Below are 17,360 nucleotides of genomic sequence, written 5' to 3'. Positions count from 1 at the left end.
GAACGTCACCGCAGTGAGGCCCCCGTGTTTGCACCGGGGGACAGGGTCTGGCTCTCGACCGGAAACCTGCCCCTCCGCCTACCCTGCCGGAAGCTGGGTCCGCAGTGTTTAGGGCCATTTAAAGTCCTGGGGAGAATAAACAAGGTTTGTTATCGATTGTTACTCCCTTCGTATTATCGTATTAACCCCTCGTTTCATGTGTCTCTCCTCAGGCCGGTGGTAGCTGGTCCCATGCAGGAAAGTGAGGTTCCGGAGGTCCCTCCGCCCCCTCTGGACATCGAGGGGTCCCCGGCGTACACGATACGGGCCATTCTGGACTCAAGACGCCGGGTGAGGGGCCTGCAGTACCTCGTGGACTGGGAGGGGTACGGGCCGGAGGAGAGGTGCTGGGTCCCGGTGGGGGATATATTGGATCCCACTATGCTAAGGGAGTTCCATCGCCTCCATCCGGATCGGGTACTGTCACCAATACCCCCGAAGGTGGCTCCCCTTCCTGTTTGGGTGGCGCTCGGCGGTCATCGTCGCCGGTCTACTAGTTGCCACCGATCCCTTTTTCCTTTTCGTTTGTTTTTGTCTAATTGTTTTCACCTGTTCCTTGTTGGGGTTTTGGGATGGGTGTTATTTCAGTTCGTTTAGCCCACTGGTGTTTGTGAGGGCTTATTGTTATTGTTACGTTTGTGGTTATCGTTGTTTTTTGGGTTTTGGCTGTCCGGGTTTTGTAGGTTTTGGGTTTGTTTGCAACTGTGTTTAGGGCTTCACCCCTGTTTGGACCTATTACTTTGTAGAGGACATTAAAGCATTTTTTTCCCGTTTACTTTTGCTCTCTGCGTCTGACTCCAGACCCATCATTCACCCACCATTACAGCAGGTCCTACAGACCGTAGTTTTGTTGACTGTTCAGTTGTGTGGTCAGGTGCCACAAAGAGAGATTTTGCAATTGGCTCAGAACAGGGTAGCACGAAAGGCCCTTGGATGTACTTGATGTACACAGACAGCTAACATTAATAATATGCATGTCAATCTCTCAATGTGGTGGAGAGATTGACTTCATCACTACTTGTATTTGTGAGCGGTATTGACATGTTGAATGCACCGAGCTGTCTGTTTGAACTACTGGCACACAGCTCGGACACCCATGCATACCCCACAAGACATGCCACCAGAGGTCTCTTCACAGACCCCAAGTCCAGAACAGACTATGGGAGGCGCACTGTACTACAAAGAGCCATGACTACATGGAACTCTATTCCACATCAAGTAACTCATGCAAGCAGTAAAATTAGATTTAAAAAACAGATACAAAAATTCAACTTACGGAACAGCGGGGACAGTGAAGCAACACAAACATAGGCACAGACACACGATAAAATATGCACTACACACACGTACACATGGATTTTGTGTTGTAGATACATGGTAGTAGAGTAGGGGCCTGAGGGCACACACTTAATGTGTTGTGAAATCTGTTGTTAATGTATTTTAATGATATTAAAATTGTATAATTGCCTTAATTTTGCTGGACCACAGGAAGAGTAGCTGCTGCCTTGGCATAATACATTTATTTATCCATAATAAATACAATTACAAATTGTTGATAAACACAGGAAACTGTTGAGCGTGAAAAACCCAGCAGCGTTGCATTTCTTAAAACAAACCGATATGCCTAGCACCTTCTATCATACTCCATTTAAAGGCACTTAAATATTTTGTCTTGCCCATTCACCCTCACAATGGAACACATACACAATCCATGTCTCAAGGCTTAAAAATCCGTATTTAAAAAATCCGTCTCCTCACCTTCATTTACATTGATTGAAGTATATTTAACAAGTGACATCAATAAGGTGTCATAGCTTTCAGCTCGATTCACCTGGTCAGCCCATGTCATGGAAAGAGCAGTACACTGAGTGTATATTGTTAGCACCAGCCCTCAGATCAGTTAATGAATAACCCAAGGAGCTATTATCTGCACCTCTTGTAATGTAATCCAAGGTCACAGCGCAATGGTTACACAGAGAATTGCATTAAATCTGGAGAGAGACTTCTTGTGTTTACCAATTATACAGATTCCTTATTGGCTAGATATGGGTCATGGGACCCCACTTTCCAGTTCCCTACTACATACAGTACATGCGCTTTGAAAAACAATTGTTGCATTTTCGATGTGGTGATTTTACATACGGTGTGATTTGACTTGCCATGTCATTATATTGAACCCAACTTTTCCATTTGTCTTTAGCTTTCAACTGCATCATATCTTCCCTTTAATACAATACCATAGTCAAATAAAAAAGGCTGAGATCAGGGTCATTTCATTTTCTGTTCTGGTCAAGGATTTAGAATATCTGTCAGTACATTATTAAGCCTTGGAGATAGTAAATCAGGGTGTGTGTATAAAGAAACAACAATCATGCATGGAACTACAAAACAAACTATGAGTTCAGAGAATTTTTTAAACGTGTGAAAGGGAGCACTTGTTGCATACCTGCCCCTGGTAGGGTGGGGTAGATAGGTGGAGTTTGTCCCACACTTGAAATAAAAGCTTACCTACAGGTAGCCAAGAACTCATTGAATAAGCTTTTTTCCTTCTCTCTCCTTTTTGTTCTCACAAACTGTCCTAAATATCATTGTGCCAAAGAGGACAAAGAGGAGAGGACATTGTGGAACTCTCAAGAAGGGTTTTTTACAGCAGGTTCACATTGCAGATTATAACTACTGAGAGCAAATGAAGACACACCTGAGAAGGCATCAACACTGATCGTAAGTATTATACAACTTCCTTGCATTTTAAAAGTAACTTAGAGAAGTTAGGAACTTTGTAAGACGTTCTACAGAAAGTGTTACTGCATGCTACTGAGTTAATTTACAACTTTCTATAATTTCTTATTAACCATAGAAATAATAATCCTGAGCTTTCTGTCATGAGGAGCTCTATTTTTCTAGTTGCCGTGTCAACTGGCAAAATTAAGAATCTAGATTTACAAAGATGTCATATATTCTAAAAGAAACCTTGTTTAAATGTAAAAATAGTGTGTTTCAGTGGGGAATACATATAACATAATATTTAGACATTACTTAGAGGAAATGTTTTTGGGTCAGTGATATACTGTACACATTTGAACATCAGAGGGAGGACATACAGTATCTAACAGGTTAAATATATGTGTTGTGAAATTAGGTGTGTGGAAATATCTTATCAATTGCCTAATTTCTGGATGAAACCAATCAGCCACAGTAGCTCTAGTGAGAATGTTTTTGTAACTGACATTTGTCCAAAGGGCTCATTTAATGCTTGAACTATTCCTGAACTGTGTTACCTACTGTGTCCTAGTTTGTTGCCATTGACTAACATTGCTTCTTCTTTTTCAGTCCCACTGCTTGCAATGCAAATAGGGTGACAACAAAGTGGAAACTACAGAGAACACATTTAAGACCAAGATGACCACCAAGAAGGCAGATGTCCAACGGAGGATCGTCTCCAAGACTGGACACAACCAAGTGCGCATTGACAACGTGGAGGGCATGGTGAAGATCTACCTCCACGACATCTGGACCACGGTGGTGGACATGAAGTGGCGCTATAAGCTCACCCTCTTCTCCTCCACTTTCATAATGACCTGGTTCCTCTTTGGCGTCATCTTCTACTTTATTGGCATGGGCAACGGTGACTTCGAGGGTGAGTTGCTGTCCAACCACACGCCCTGTGTCATGAACGTCGCGACCCTAACCGGTGCCTTCCTCTTTTCCCTGGAGTCGCAGACCACCATTGGCTACGGCTTCCGCTACATCACCGACGAGTGTCCGCTGGCCATCTTCGTCCTGCTGGTCCAGCTGGTCACCACGGGCCTGGCTGAGATCTTTGTAACCGGGGCCTTTCTGGCCAAGCTGGCGCGACCCAAAAAGCGGGCCGAGACCATCAAGTTCAGCCAGTTGGCAGTGATCTGCCGCCACAATGGTAAACTATGTCTGATGGTGCGTGTGGCCAACTTGAGGAAGAGCCTGCTGATCCAGTGCCAGCTGATGGGCAAGCTGCTCTCACCCAATGTGACTGAGGAGGGCGAGAAGACTCTGATCCGCCAGACGGCTGTGGACTTCTACATAGACTCGTGCGGGGAGTGCCCCTTCCTAATCCTGCCCCTCACATTCTACCACGTGCTGGATGAGAGTAGCCCCCTGGCGGGGCTGACTGCCGAGAGGTTGCGGACACGTGACTTTGAGCTGCTGGTCACCCTTAATGCCACCATGGAGTCCACGGCAGCCACTTGTCAGAGCCGCACCTCATACGTTCCCCAGGAGATCCTGTGGGACTACAAGTTCAAGCCTGTGCTCTTCAGCACCCCTGGTGGCCAGTACGTGGCCGACTTTAACTTCTTTGACAAGGTGCAGGTAAGCAGCGACCCTACACTCCCCAGCAACAACAAAGATAAGCTGAAACTAGAGGAGTACAAGAAGGAATAAGAGGTCCCTCAAACATGTTGGACACTGGTAATAAACATGACCCACAGTTACTGTCTGGAAACAATTTGTAAACACGCATTACGGAAATATATCTGTTTTTATTTCATATAACTGCTAAACACAATATGCATGAGTGAATGATGACACTTTTAGGCAAATAAACTCATGTTCAACATGATCAGTATGTATCTGGACAGAGTAAATTCAGGTGCAGTATATAACTAGCACATCGTTTGGATCCACAAGCCATATAATAGGAGAATATGGACATACAGGCAAAACAAGGAATGGGTCTCAGGTGCCATTGTTTGAGTGGAACTGTAGCAGCAACTATTGCTGTACTAGAAATATTTAACCTGTACATAGGATTCCAGGAAAGAAGATTCAAGATGTTGTTTCTTTGTATCACTCAAGTTGGATATTTTAATATATTATACAAATTTCACACTAAGAGCAGATGGGGATAGAACAAATGTTTTTTAGTGTGTAGCGCTTAAGAGCTGTGTTTTTTCTGTCTATGAATAAACCATTGACTTTGAAGAAGAGATGTTTCATATGCCATTATGAGATTGAAGGGATGTTTTTATCCCCCTTCCCATTACCCCCATCCCACACTGCTCTACTCCTCATCTCCTAGGGTCGCGCCAATTAAGGGCTCTACTCAATCCGTATCGCAAAAGTTCCAAGTTACAGCGTGATTGAATTTTAAAGGCAATGGAGACTGCATTCACGGCAAACGCTGCATTTGTCAGCTCAATCGGAAATTACCTTTACATTTCTATTGTGCAATCTGCAATGCTTCAGCGAAACAGATTGAATCGAACCCGAGGTCTGTCGTTTGGTTGTTGGCACACACTGAACGTTTTGGGTCAAAACAATGGGAGCAACTTCTCTTTACTGTATGCAGACAGAGCACAATAACACACAATCTTTGACCTTCCAAGACAAGAGAGGACAGCACTTTGGTTGAAAATACTTTATTAGAAATTACACTGTAGAAAATCTATCAAAGTATATGATTTTTATCGTCCCTTTAGTCAACAATCTCAGTATCTCAGTCCTGTTTCTCAGCTTACAAGGCTGCCAGTTTATAGGTGTCCTACCCAAGCCTGCATCCCATGAAATAATACTGAACAGGTCTGAAATGCCTTGCCTGGCCAACACAATCCGTTTTAGATTAGTATATATAGTTTATGTTGTAAACTGTTTACAGAGATTAAAGTTCAAAGGCGACAATAGTTTTTTTTAAATGTTTTTGTTTACTGCCCGCTTTGGTCCATTTCAATTACTTTTTTTGTCACTATATCTAATTTAAAAACGTTGTATGTGTCTTTGGCTGGCTGAGATCAACTCGTAGTGTATAAATGCATAAGTTATATATTTATCATATAAAAAGAAATATAACACTGACTTGTATACTTCAATCTAACAAACGCACAGCGTTCGTGACTCAGAAAAACAATAATACAAAATTGGCACTTCATAAAATCTCTTCAGCTGAACTGGGAGTTTCTGTTGTAAGGCACTGGTCAAGAAAAACCCTCCTTCCTTCTAAAAAGATTTGAGGTCACACATTACATTTTACGAATCTTATTTCCAGTTTTTCTCAATTTCCAAAACACTGATGAATTGTTTTCAAGAATAACAATCACGTTTAAAAAAAGTTCCTTTACGTTCAATAATGCCATTTGGACTACCATATAGTATAATAATACTGATAAGACATAAGGCTAATAATATCCAAAGGAATAATACTTACTTTTTCACATATTTCATTGTCTTTTGTTGATCCGCCATCCTCTCTTGATGTTTCCCCACCCTTGGGCACAAACAGTCTGTGAGTCCATCCATGGTCATATGACATGACCATCTAGCACAAGTCTACCCAAGGTGTTTCCTGCTGGTGCTAATTTCACGGTTTACCACAGCCAAGTTTAGTACTCCTCCCTACTTCCTCTGTGTACTCTAAAGTACACACTCATTTGCAACACCACACCCCTCTCCTCACTTACATCTCACTTACCTTGCCTAATCTGTACAGTCTTTGATATGTTAACTTCTTTAAATAAGGTAGATTAATAGTTTAAAAAAATAATATATAATAAGCAACTGTTCATGCAGATATGTTATTTTTGGGGTATATTTATCGCCCTTCATAAAAAGGACATGTTCATGTTAAATAGTCCACTGATAACTCCCTTTTACGTCTACTCAAAGACTTGTCTTTCACTGTTCTCAGTAACTACATGTCGCACAATGCCCTTGGTCATAGCAACATCCTCTATTGCCCTTTTTACAGTGTGCCCTCCTATATCGTCTTATAGCGAGCGACATGTCTATAGCCCTCCTCTCAATCCTTTAAAAAACCTTGAGTTCCCTTACCTGCTCATGCCCTAGAATTACACAAGTAATTATAGGGCATGAAACCCTACCTCTACCTCATACACCCTACCTCTACATTATTCCTTCATTATTGATCCTGCCCGCTTTCCATTTGGTTCCTAAACTGCCCTTTGTGTTTGCTGGTTTATTCCCATTTCTTCCCCCAGTTTTAGAGTTGTGAGACGACCTCCCCCTGGCAGGTCTAATAGTAAGTCCCCATGTGAGAGGGCATGTGAGTGGCTGGGTGCCGGGTGTTGGGGTAGATACCCCCGGTGGGGGAATTCCAGTAGGGGTTGGGGGCAGCAAAGAAGCTGGAGGAGGTGACAGGTAGCGCTTGGGGGTGAGGTGTGACAAAGTTGACCTTCTGCTGGTGTGCATGATAGGTGCTCATGTAGGATAAGTCGGAGGGGTATTTGTACATGGAGGACTCTGGAGGGTGAGGCTGTAGGGCCTGGGCGATGCCGTGGAAGTCAAACTTGTAGGCGTAGCGCTTGCCGTGCACCTTGGTCATGATGTTCTTGTCGTAGTAGTAGCGCAGGGCGCGGCTCAGCTTGTCGTAGTTCATGTTGGGCTTGCTCTTCCTCTCGCCCCAGCGCCTCGCCACCTCGTCAGGGTCGGTCATCTTGAACTCACCATTAGTGCCCTCCCAAGTGATGCAGCCAGAGTTGGCGCTGTCTGACAGGAGCTCCAGCAGGAACTGCCACAGCTGGATCTGTCCTGAGCCTGCAGGCAGAAAGGGTGTCAGCACAGTCACAATTACTAATACTGGCTGCGATTCAAACCGCACTACGCCGACATCACACTGCACTTCACTTTCAAAGGCAATTTCCTTGAAGATCACGATCGCATTCAGGGTAAACGCTACGGATGTCAGCTCAAACGTAAATTACCTTTAAAGCTCAAGAGCAGTGCGATGTCGGCGGATTGCGGTTTGTGTGAGTCCCGGCCACAGTCTGGACAGAGACAGGAAGTCAACATGTAACAATTACTTATACAGTCTGGACAGAGTCAGGGAGTCAATATCGTAACAATTATAATACAGTCTGGAGACAGGTGGTCATCACCATAACAACTACAAAAAGACGTGCTACAGTCAACACCACAATAACTAATAGCAACAAACAACTATTTATATAAATGGTTCATTTGTTGTAATATGAATATCTAAAATCTTTAATCTTGTCTAATGAAGTGATAATCACTTCCACCCACCCTAAAACTCACCGGGGTTTGCCAGCCTGCTGCTTGTAGGCCCCAGGATCTGGTAAGGATCTAAGAAGTGAAAAACATTCACATTAGTAGGATAAATGTATTTTTTCGGCTCAGTTAACATCTATTTCAGAGTACTGTTCAAGCTTATATTTTACCTAGCTGAGGCCTCTGCTCCTCTGTTTTGGTGACAATGGTTGGGGAGGGCTGGGAACCTTGAGGGATAAAGTTCCCAAAATATTAACAGGGGGTTTCCCTGAGTGCAAAGTTCCAAGTGTATACAGTGGAGAAATAGCTTCTTATCTTGAGGTATCCAAATTCCTGTTTTCTGCCTGACCTGTTTTGTTTATGTTTAGTCTACAGGCTTATAAAGAGCTTTTAAATCTTTTAAATTCACTGTAATGTACTTATACACATTTCCCAATAGATGAAAACCAAAGGGAGTGCCATGTTTTGACAAAGGACCAATGTGCAGTACATTGTGACTCCTTACCTTTGGTGGAAGACACAGCTTGAGGAGCCCAGCCAGATCTTCTGGCTGCTTCATAAGCCAGGTCTGTAAAATATCATAAATGACAAATGAACCTGCTGCCTGCAGCTATGAACCTTAACCCTAGAGGGCGCTATGATAAAAACAAAAACATGCTGATGGGTGAGTGCATTTCTGTGGTTCACCTCATCGGTCTGAGGCAAGAGTTGTGGATTGCCAGAAACTTCCCATAATACAAGAGGCCCAAACACAGAGACACAACTACTGCAGTCTGGAGTATTATTTTAAGGGCAAGGGATGCTTGAGTTGAAATATAAATAAAACCTCTAAAACATTTTTTGACAAACTTCTAAATATATCTTTGTTTATGTGTATTTGTACATGGCCATTGGGCAGTTTGCAAAATGTAGTACTTTGTCTCCAAGGTATGTGGTTCCTTGTTTCTCCTCCCTGTACCTTGCTCCTCTACAAGTGTAATTGGATTTACTTACAGTGTGCTCTTATGCCTCATCTACATAAATTTATAGGAGTGATGAATCACCCACCTGGCCTAGTGGAGACTCTGGGGGAGTTGTCAGTGGGATAAACAGGAGTGTTGGGGAAAATAAAACTCGCACCTCCTGCAGAGAGTGAAAGAGAGGATCATTAATAAATTATGTAAATGATTATGTACCCGTAATGACAACTTCTCATGACGCAATTCCTGAATGTTCCAATTGAATTGCTTTGACGAATATCCATATGGGGAGGGATTTTGTGCAGCACAAGGACAATTACAGCAGAATGCATCAATGTTAGACTTTAGCACATGCTGTCCTCTACGCTCTACAGTCACAATGCATTACTGCACCAGCATACAGTAACTTGCACCACATAACAAAAACACATTCGAAATAATAACAACAAAAGATACAATTTGATTACTTGATGCATAATCTGATACTCATATGAATACAAACAAATCAGTGTGAATGTATATAAAGAGTACACTGTATATACATAGGTGGGCACTGTGTGAGTGTGCGGATACTGTGGTGGCGGGAGCAAAGCCAGAGGTAGAGAAGGGGGGCAGGGGACTCCTTACCTGAGTTGCGAGCATGCATTAACCGCGGGGAGTTTTGTAAGGCTTTGTCAACATCATCGGAAGTCAAGTGAGGAAGTGGAGCTGAGAAATAAAACATTCTTTTGAAAAAGAGATGAACCAAAAAAATAGAACAGCTCAAACAACCTATGATGTGCAAGGAGTGATGCTTTGGGAGGGAGGGGGGAGGGGGCAGCCATAACACAAACACAGACCATTAGAGGCAACATTCAACAGGCAAGGAGCGATACAGGGAGATAGAGTGGTGAGGAAATGGAGTGGGGGAGAGAGAGAGAGAGAGAGAGAGAACTTGTAAGTAAGACAATGGTAGGGAGGGCCAACCCAAATAAACAGTTAATCACTCGTGCCCACATTCGTCCGTGAGAATCCATCGCTTTCCCTCCTCCAGAGTAAATTCGGTGAGCGTGTGTACACATGAGGGGGAAAGAGAAGCAGCAGCCATTGCCAAAAACAAAAGGAGGAGAGGGGGATGAAAGGAAAGCTTGTGAGGGCTTTCTTCACCCCCCCATCACTAGTGTATTTTCCAGTCAAGCAGACCTCAAAGCCAAATCCAGCAACTATTTTTAATATAGGGCCAGCAAAACACTAAGTATGCCTATTGGCAATTCTCTCTTATCAATTTCAAACTGCCCACAGTATTTCAATGAGGGTGTGGGAACTGGTGATTACACTAAAAGTAATGTATAGGAAAAGGCCTTTCAAAAGATTTTCGTGAGACTCATGCATATCAAGAGCGATTCAAGCACAGGATTGTGGAATAATGCAATGGGGGCGATATTTTGGGTATGTCATATGGTTCTGGCAATATCTACATAGAAACACCATCAGGAGGAAGGATGAGAGGGGCCAGTTTAGGCCCTTGCCTCCTATAAGACCCTATGATCTGTGAACTGTACATGATACACAACATCTTGGTGTCATTATACTCATTATAGCGTGCTCTAACATATGGAGTATTTCAAGATTGTAAAAGAAAAATGTTAACATTAATTTATTCAACATTCAACATATTAAGATAAAGTGCCCTTTTTGATTTAGTTCATTTTAAGACAATGTTTACAACAATATACTCTAAAATTACATCAAATTTCCAGAGTGGACTCTCTCCTAGTTTTGAAGTTATGATTCATTTAATGAGCACCACCAACACAGTGAATGGGAAAATGGATTCAAAGGGAACTCCCTCTCCTGGTGATTTGCTGAATGTGCAATCCTAAAGGTGGGCTGTGATTGGTAAATGACCTATAACGTCAATGTATAAAATTGGTCTTCAAATGAATATATTTTATGTTGAATATATGAATGTGTAAATTTCAGAATCTAGTCATACTCCATATTTGAGAGCACACTATAAGGAGTACAATGGCAAAAATATGTTGTCTGTATCGTACGGTTCATGGATCGTTGGGTCTTACAGGAGCCATGTATACAGTGGTCTAAAAAGGGCCTAAATCGGACACTTTCATTATACAAATGTAAAAAGCATGTCAAACATCCTTCCTCCCAATGAAGTTTCTATGTCAGAATTCACAGAACAATCTGAGATACCCAAAATATTTTTGGGATGTCCTGACATGGAATCACCCAATGTTATACTGTACCTACATTTAGTCTGAATGGGGACAGTTTTTGGCACATAATGATGACACACAAAAATGAACAACCCCCATGTTCAGAAGGTGGTGGTACACATCACTCGACTCTGAACTCCTCAAGCTATCTGGCTTTCTCATTTCTCTGTCTGGCTGGCTCTATCTGTTTGGTTCTCCTCTTTCTCTCATCACTCACCTCCTCTGCACATCTGTGGGTGAACCCTACCGAAACTGACACTGATATCAAACAAACAAACCCACAAGCAGTCACTATGAGAAGAGTAATGGTTCACTGGAAAGTTCTCTGCACGATCAAATGGAACTTGGACTCAGAGAGAGCAGAGAGAGAGAGTGTCAAAGATAAACATAATCTCAAGAGTCTGACAAACCTTCTCCAATGACTATAAACAGATATGCTTCTTAAGATGGGTGCCAATGATGGCTTTATTGATGTAGTGTACCTATTCCTCTTTAAAAACATATTATTAATTATTTTATTATTGTTACACTACTGCCACCATTACTCCTACTGCTACTACATAGCTACCACTGTAACATCTAATGTTAACAACTTAAAACCAGAATGTGTGTGTGTATGCATGTGAAGAAGCATGTGGACGACATGCACCAATGCATGTGTTGGAGAGAGGAGGTGAGGTGTCAGTGGACAGGAAAGCAGGTCTTGGAGCAGTGAGTCACTCAGCCAAAGCAGCAGAAGCAGCGACAACAGGGACTCCTTCACCAGGTTTCATTCTAATCTGCAGTCAAGCAAAGTAGCTGAGGCCCTCCGGAGAATGTCAGTGAGAGCTCAGTTGGATGCCGGCTATAAAGCCCCTTAAGCCTGCTTAACTTATAACCCACCAGGACAAGTTCTCTAACCTTACCCCTGGTATAGAGGTAGAAAAAGATGGACCACCAGACCACAGCAGCCCTTCAATAGTATCCCTTTGTAGCCTCTTTCTTTACTGCCTGCCATTGCATTGTGTTGGCCAGCTAGGGAAGGGGGGCAGAAGGCGGGAGCATGTAGAGGGAGGAGAGGAGAGAGGGATGATGATGAGGAGGAGAAGGAAGATACTAGACTCACTCTCTCTGAGGTAGTGCAGATGGGAGAGCAGGATGTCTGCGTTGTAGCTGAGCGTGAGCCTCTGGAAGTCCTCCTTGCACATCTTGCACAGGTCTTTGCCGTCCACGTTGTGGAAGAGAGCCATATCCACATCCAGCAGGCCATACTCCTTTACTGCCCACTCCAGCCACTGGCGCACATGCTCCGTGGACCACAGTGTGGGATCTGCCAGGCCATGGACACAACACAGAGAAAACTCTTACCTTCATTCTTACATTCTTACTTATTTTCTTACAGTTCATACTTACTCCCATTCTTTATATGATAACAAGTTTGAGTGTACATTTGTAATGAAATTGGTTTTATTAACCAACATTTTCTAAATTAATTTAACATTTTGCAGTAAAATTGTCCAATTAGATGACTGCTGAGAATGTGTTTAGAACCGTGACACTCTCTTTCCCAGAGATCATGCACCTGGTACCAAACATCCCACTCACTCACAGGAACCCACCAGTTTGTCACACCTTCTTTTGGCACACACATAACAGGATCCAAAAACAGCTGACACGTACAGAAACAAACCACACCGTCGTCTGACCCTCCTTTCCAGCCATACTTAGCAGCTCCGGCCCAGTGTCCCAAATGGAACCCTATTCCCTACATAGTGCACTATTTTTGACCAAAGCCCTATGGAGTAAACGGGATAACTTACACTGGCTCAGAGAGCAAGGAGCAAGAGGCAACGGTAACTCCGTGAGCATCCATCTCTACAGCACCACGAGGCAAGGATCAGTGGGTCGATCAGTGGGTCTGGCACTCACAGTGTTTCCCCTTTATTCATTTAGCAACAGCGGGCCACTAATCCTATTTGTGATGGTAAAACGTTTTCAGTGTAAACCTAAACGACTAACACCAGATATAAAGTATGTAGAGAAAATAATGAACCTATATATTTTTTAATAAGATCATCTTTGAGAACAAAAAATCACCAGCATAACTAGAGAGTCAGGGATAATCCAACATTCAAAAAATGTCATGGCATGGGGCCTCCATTGATTTTGTTATGTTTGAGTCACTCAGATAGCATAAGAACATGGCATAAGCCATGGAAAAATGTGTAGAATATTTTGAACATTTGCTATAAAACAGCATTTTTTTCTCTTGTCTCTGCAGCCAAGAGGAGGGCCTCTAAAATGTTTGGTTGGAGACCACACCATTGGCCATGTCCATTATAATGCCCCCACCACGCCCACCACCTATTCCCCATTTTGTTCCAGAAAAAAACCCTGGGGTGACATGTTACAACGTACAGTATATTTGTAGCAGCGGAGGCCCATCCTCTTCAGTGAATTTCATTACATTTTTATAGTAAAACATTTAAAAAGTTATACTTTTAAATAAAACTATACTAAATGTATTCACGTCACCAAATAATTTATTAAAACACACTGTTGCAATTAAGGTCTACAGTAGCCTCAACAGCACTCTGTAGGGTAGCACCATGGTGTAGCCAGAGGACAGCTACCTTCCATCCTCCTCTGGGTACACTGACTTCAATACAAAACCTATGAGGTTCTTGGTTCTCACCCAGTTCCATAGACTTACACAGTAATTATGAGAACTTCTGGAGGATGTCCTCCAACTTATCAGAGCTCTTGCAGCATGAACTGACATGTTGTCCACCCAGTGAAAGGATCAGAGATTGAATCTAGTACTGAATGCATAAGCTACACCTAGCTAGCACTGCAGTGCATAAAATGTGGTGAGTAGTTGACTCAAAGAGAGAAAGAGGCAATAGTTAAACAGTTTTGAACAAATAAATATCTTCAAAAATGAAGGAGAACCAAGAGAGAGAGAGAAAGAGAGAGAGAGACTTTCACTTTCACTTAGCTACTTAGCTACTTAGCTAGTAAATGCAGCTAGCTAGCTAGTTTAGCCTACACAAACACTCGGCTCAAACAGAGGAATCAAATCAAATTTTATTTGTCACATACACATGGTTAGCAGATGTTAATGCGAGTGTAGCGAAATGCTTGTGCTTCTAGTTCTGACAATGCAGTAATAACCAACAAGTAATCTAACTAACAATTCCAAAACTACTGTCTTATACACACAAGTGTAAGGGGATAAAGAATATGTACATAAAGATATATGAATGAGTGATGGTACAGAGCGGCATAGGCAAGATACAGTAGATGGTATCGAGTACAGTATATACATATGAGATGAGTATGTAAACAAAGTGGCATAGTTAAAGTGGCTAGTGATACATGTATTACATAAAGATGCAGTAGATGATATAGAGTACAGTATATACGTATACATATGAGATGAATAATGTAGGGTATGTAAACATTATATTAGGTAGCATTGTTTAAAGTGGCTAGTGATATATTTTACATAATTTCCCATAAATTCCCATTATTAAAGTGGCTGGAGTTGAGTCAGTGTGTTGGCAGCAGCCACTCAATGTTAGTGGTGGCTGTTTAACAGTCTGATGGCCTTGAGATAGAAGCTGTTTTTCAGTTTCTCGGTCCCAGCTTTGATGCACCTGTACTGACCTCGCCTTCTGGATGATAGCGGGGTGGACAGGCAGTGGCTCAGGTGGTTGTTGTCCTTGATGATCTTTATGGCCTTCCTGTAACATCGGGTGGTGTAGGTGTCCTGCAGGGCAGGTAGTTTGCCCCTGGTGATGCGTTGTGCAGACCTCACTACCCTCTGGAGAGCCTTACGGTTGTGGGCGGAGCAGTTGCCGTACCAGGTGGTGATACAGCCCACCAGGATGCTCTCGATTGTGCATCTGAAGACGTTTGTGAGTGCTTTTGGTGGCAAGCTGAATTTCTTCAGCCTCCTGAGGTTGAAGAGGCGCTGCTGCGCCTTCTTCACGATGCTGTCTGTGTGGTTGGACCAATTCAGTTTGTCTGTGATGTGTATGCCGAGGAACTTAAAACTTGCTACCCTCTCCACTACTGTTCCATCGATGTGGATAGGGGGGTGTTCCCTCTGCTGTTTCCTGAAGTCCACAATCATCTCCTTAGTTTTGTTGACGTTGAGTGTGAGGTTATTTTCCTGACACCACACTCCGAGGGCCCTCACCTCCTCCCTGTAGGCCGTCTCGTCGTTGTTGGTAATCAAGCCTACCACTGTTGTGTCGTCCGCAAACTTGATGATTGAGTTGGAGGCGTGCGTGGCCACGCAGTCGGGGGTGAACAGGGAGTACAGGAGAGGGCTCAGAATGCACCCTTGTGGGGCCCCAGTGTTGAGGATCAGCGGGGTGGAGATGTTGTTGCCTACCCTCACCACCTGGGGGCATCCCGTCAGGAAGTCCAGTACCCAGGGACCCAGGGTCTCGAGCTTGATGACGAGCTTGGAGGGTACTATGGTGTTAAATGCCGAGCTGTAGTCGATGAACAGCATTCTCACATAGGTATTCCTCTTGTCCAGATGGGTTAGGGCAGTGTGCAGTGTGGTTGAGATTGCATCGTCTGTGGACCTATTTGGGCGGTAAGCAAATTGGAGTGGGTCTAGGGTGTCAGGTAGGATGGAGGTGAAATGGTCCTTGACTAGTCTCTCAAAGCACTTCATGATGACGGAAGTGGGTGCTACGGGGCGGTAGTCGTTTAGCTCAGTTACCTTAGCTTTCTTCGGAACAGGAACAATGGTGGCCCTCTTGAAGCATGTGGGAACAGCAGACTGGGATAGGGATTGATTGAATATGTCCGTAAACACACCAGCCAGTTGGTCTGCGCATGCTCTGAGGGCGCGGCTGGGGGCGCAGCTGGCGCGGCTGGGGATGCCGTCTGGGCTATGTTAGCTATGACTATCCAACACAACACTGGATCTCTCCCAAGTCAAGATAAGCTTTTGGCTTGACAAATTTATTGCCACCGGGGCCCGCCGGTGTAACTGCCAATCTGCTTATTGAACTGCACACTGTAACGTTACTGCATGATTGTAGCAGGTTTACTAACACGTTAGTTCTTCATTATTATTATTTTTTACCCCCTTTTTCTCCCAATTTCGATCTTGTTTCATAGCTGCAACTCCACAACGGGATCGGGAGAGCCGAAGTTCGAGTCATGCGTCCAAACCGTGCTCCTTAACACCCGCCCGCTTAACTCAGAAGCCAGCTGCCCTAATGCGTTGGAGGAAACACCGTTCAACTGAAGACCGAAGTCAGCCTGCTGGCGCCCGGCCCGCCACAAGGATTCGGTATAGCACGATGAGCAAAGTAAAGCCCCCCCCCCGACCAAACCCTTCCGTAACCCAGATAACACTGGGCCAATTGTGCACTGCCCTTTGGGACTCCCGATTACAGCTGGTTGTGATACAGCTTGGGATCGAACCCGGGTTTGTAGTGACACCTCAGCACTGAGATGCAGTGCCTTAGACCGCTAGACTAAGGCGTTAGTTCTATTAGCTATGTTGACTATGACATTACTTTAGCTAATATGGTGATAACGATGTAGGCTGTGTGTAGCGGTTATGATATGGTTTGGCTTGGAAAGGTTTTTTCACCTGGTCACATCTGATGTGTTGTGCATTGAAGTCCATCAGTGAAGAATCTCAAATATCAAATACATTTGATTTGTTTAAAACTTTTTTGCCTACTACATGATTCCATGTGTGTTATTCATAGTTTTCATGTCTTCACTATTATTCTACAATGTAGAAAATAAACTCAGCAAAAAAAGAAACGTCCTCTCACTGTCAACTGCGTTTATTTTCAGCAAACTTAACATGTGTAAATATTTGTATGAACAAAACAAGATTCAACAACTGAGACATAAACTGAACAAGTTCCATAGACATGTGACTAACAGAAATGGAGCAATGTGTCCCTGAATAAAGGGGGGGGGGTCAAAATAAATAACTGTCAGTATCTGGTGTGGCCACCAGCTGCATTAAGTACTGCAGTGCATCTCCTCCTTATGGACTGCACCAGATTTGCCAGTTCTTGCTGTGAGATGTTACCCCACTCTTCCACCAAGGCACCTGCAAGTTCCCAGACATTTCTGGGGGGAATGAACCTAGCCCTCACCCTCCAATCCAACAGGTCCC

At 43.5% G+C, this 17,360-nt stretch overlaps 2 protein-coding genes across 9 annotated transcripts in view; one reads left to right on the top strand and one right to left on the bottom strand.

Moving 5' to 3' along the window:
- Positions 1-2,530: 2,530 nt before the first annotated feature.
- On the top strand, positions 2,531-5,001 carry LOC109892144 (ATP-sensitive inward rectifier potassium channel 15-like). Its single transcript, XM_020484575.2, has 2 exons — positions 2,531-2,760; positions 3,370-5,001. Exon 2 carries the CDS (start codon positions 3,439-3,441, stop codon positions 4,456-4,458), a length of 1,020 nt encoding a protein of 339 aa, XP_020340164.1. The 5' UTR covers positions 2,531-2,760; positions 3,370-3,438; the 3' UTR covers positions 4,459-5,001.
- A 418-nt stretch (positions 5,002-5,419) lies between these two features.
- The window catches only part of LOC109892820 (transcriptional regulator Erg), an 87,795-nt gene continuing 75,854 nt past the window's right edge, over positions 5,420-17,360 (bottom strand). For 2 of the 8 annotated variants that reach the window (XM_020485617.2, XM_020485618.2), the window contains 8 exons: positions 12,318-12,521; positions 9,624-9,704; positions 9,085-9,159; positions 8,543-8,605; positions 8,208-8,264; positions 8,065-8,112; positions 7,731-7,793; positions 5,420-7,563 (listed from right to left, as the gene is read on the bottom strand). In XM_020485617.2, the coding sequence (XP_020341206.1) occupies positions 7,043-7,563; positions 7,731-7,793; positions 8,065-8,112; positions 8,208-8,264; positions 8,543-8,605; positions 9,085-9,159; positions 9,624-9,704; positions 12,318-12,521 (1,112 nt within the window). In that variant the 3' untranslated portion in view covers positions 5,420-7,042. The remainder of the gene's footprint in view (positions 7,564-7,730; positions 7,794-8,064; positions 8,113-8,207; positions 8,265-8,542; positions 8,606-9,084; positions 9,160-9,623; positions 9,705-12,317; positions 12,522-17,360) is intronic. The other 6 variants (XM_031826708.1, XM_031826710.1, XM_031826709.1 and 3 more) reach the window with 3 other exon arrangements.

Source organism: Oncorhynchus kisutch, linkage group LG6 (assembly GCF_002021735.2).
Source record: "Oncorhynchus kisutch isolate 150728-3 linkage group LG6, Okis_V2, whole genome shotgun sequence".
Classification (NCBI taxonomy): Eukaryota; Metazoa; Chordata; class Actinopteri; order Salmoniformes; family Salmonidae; genus Oncorhynchus; species Oncorhynchus kisutch.
Note: the sequence above shows the minus strand (reverse complement) of the source record. Positions and strands in the feature narration are given on the sequence as shown.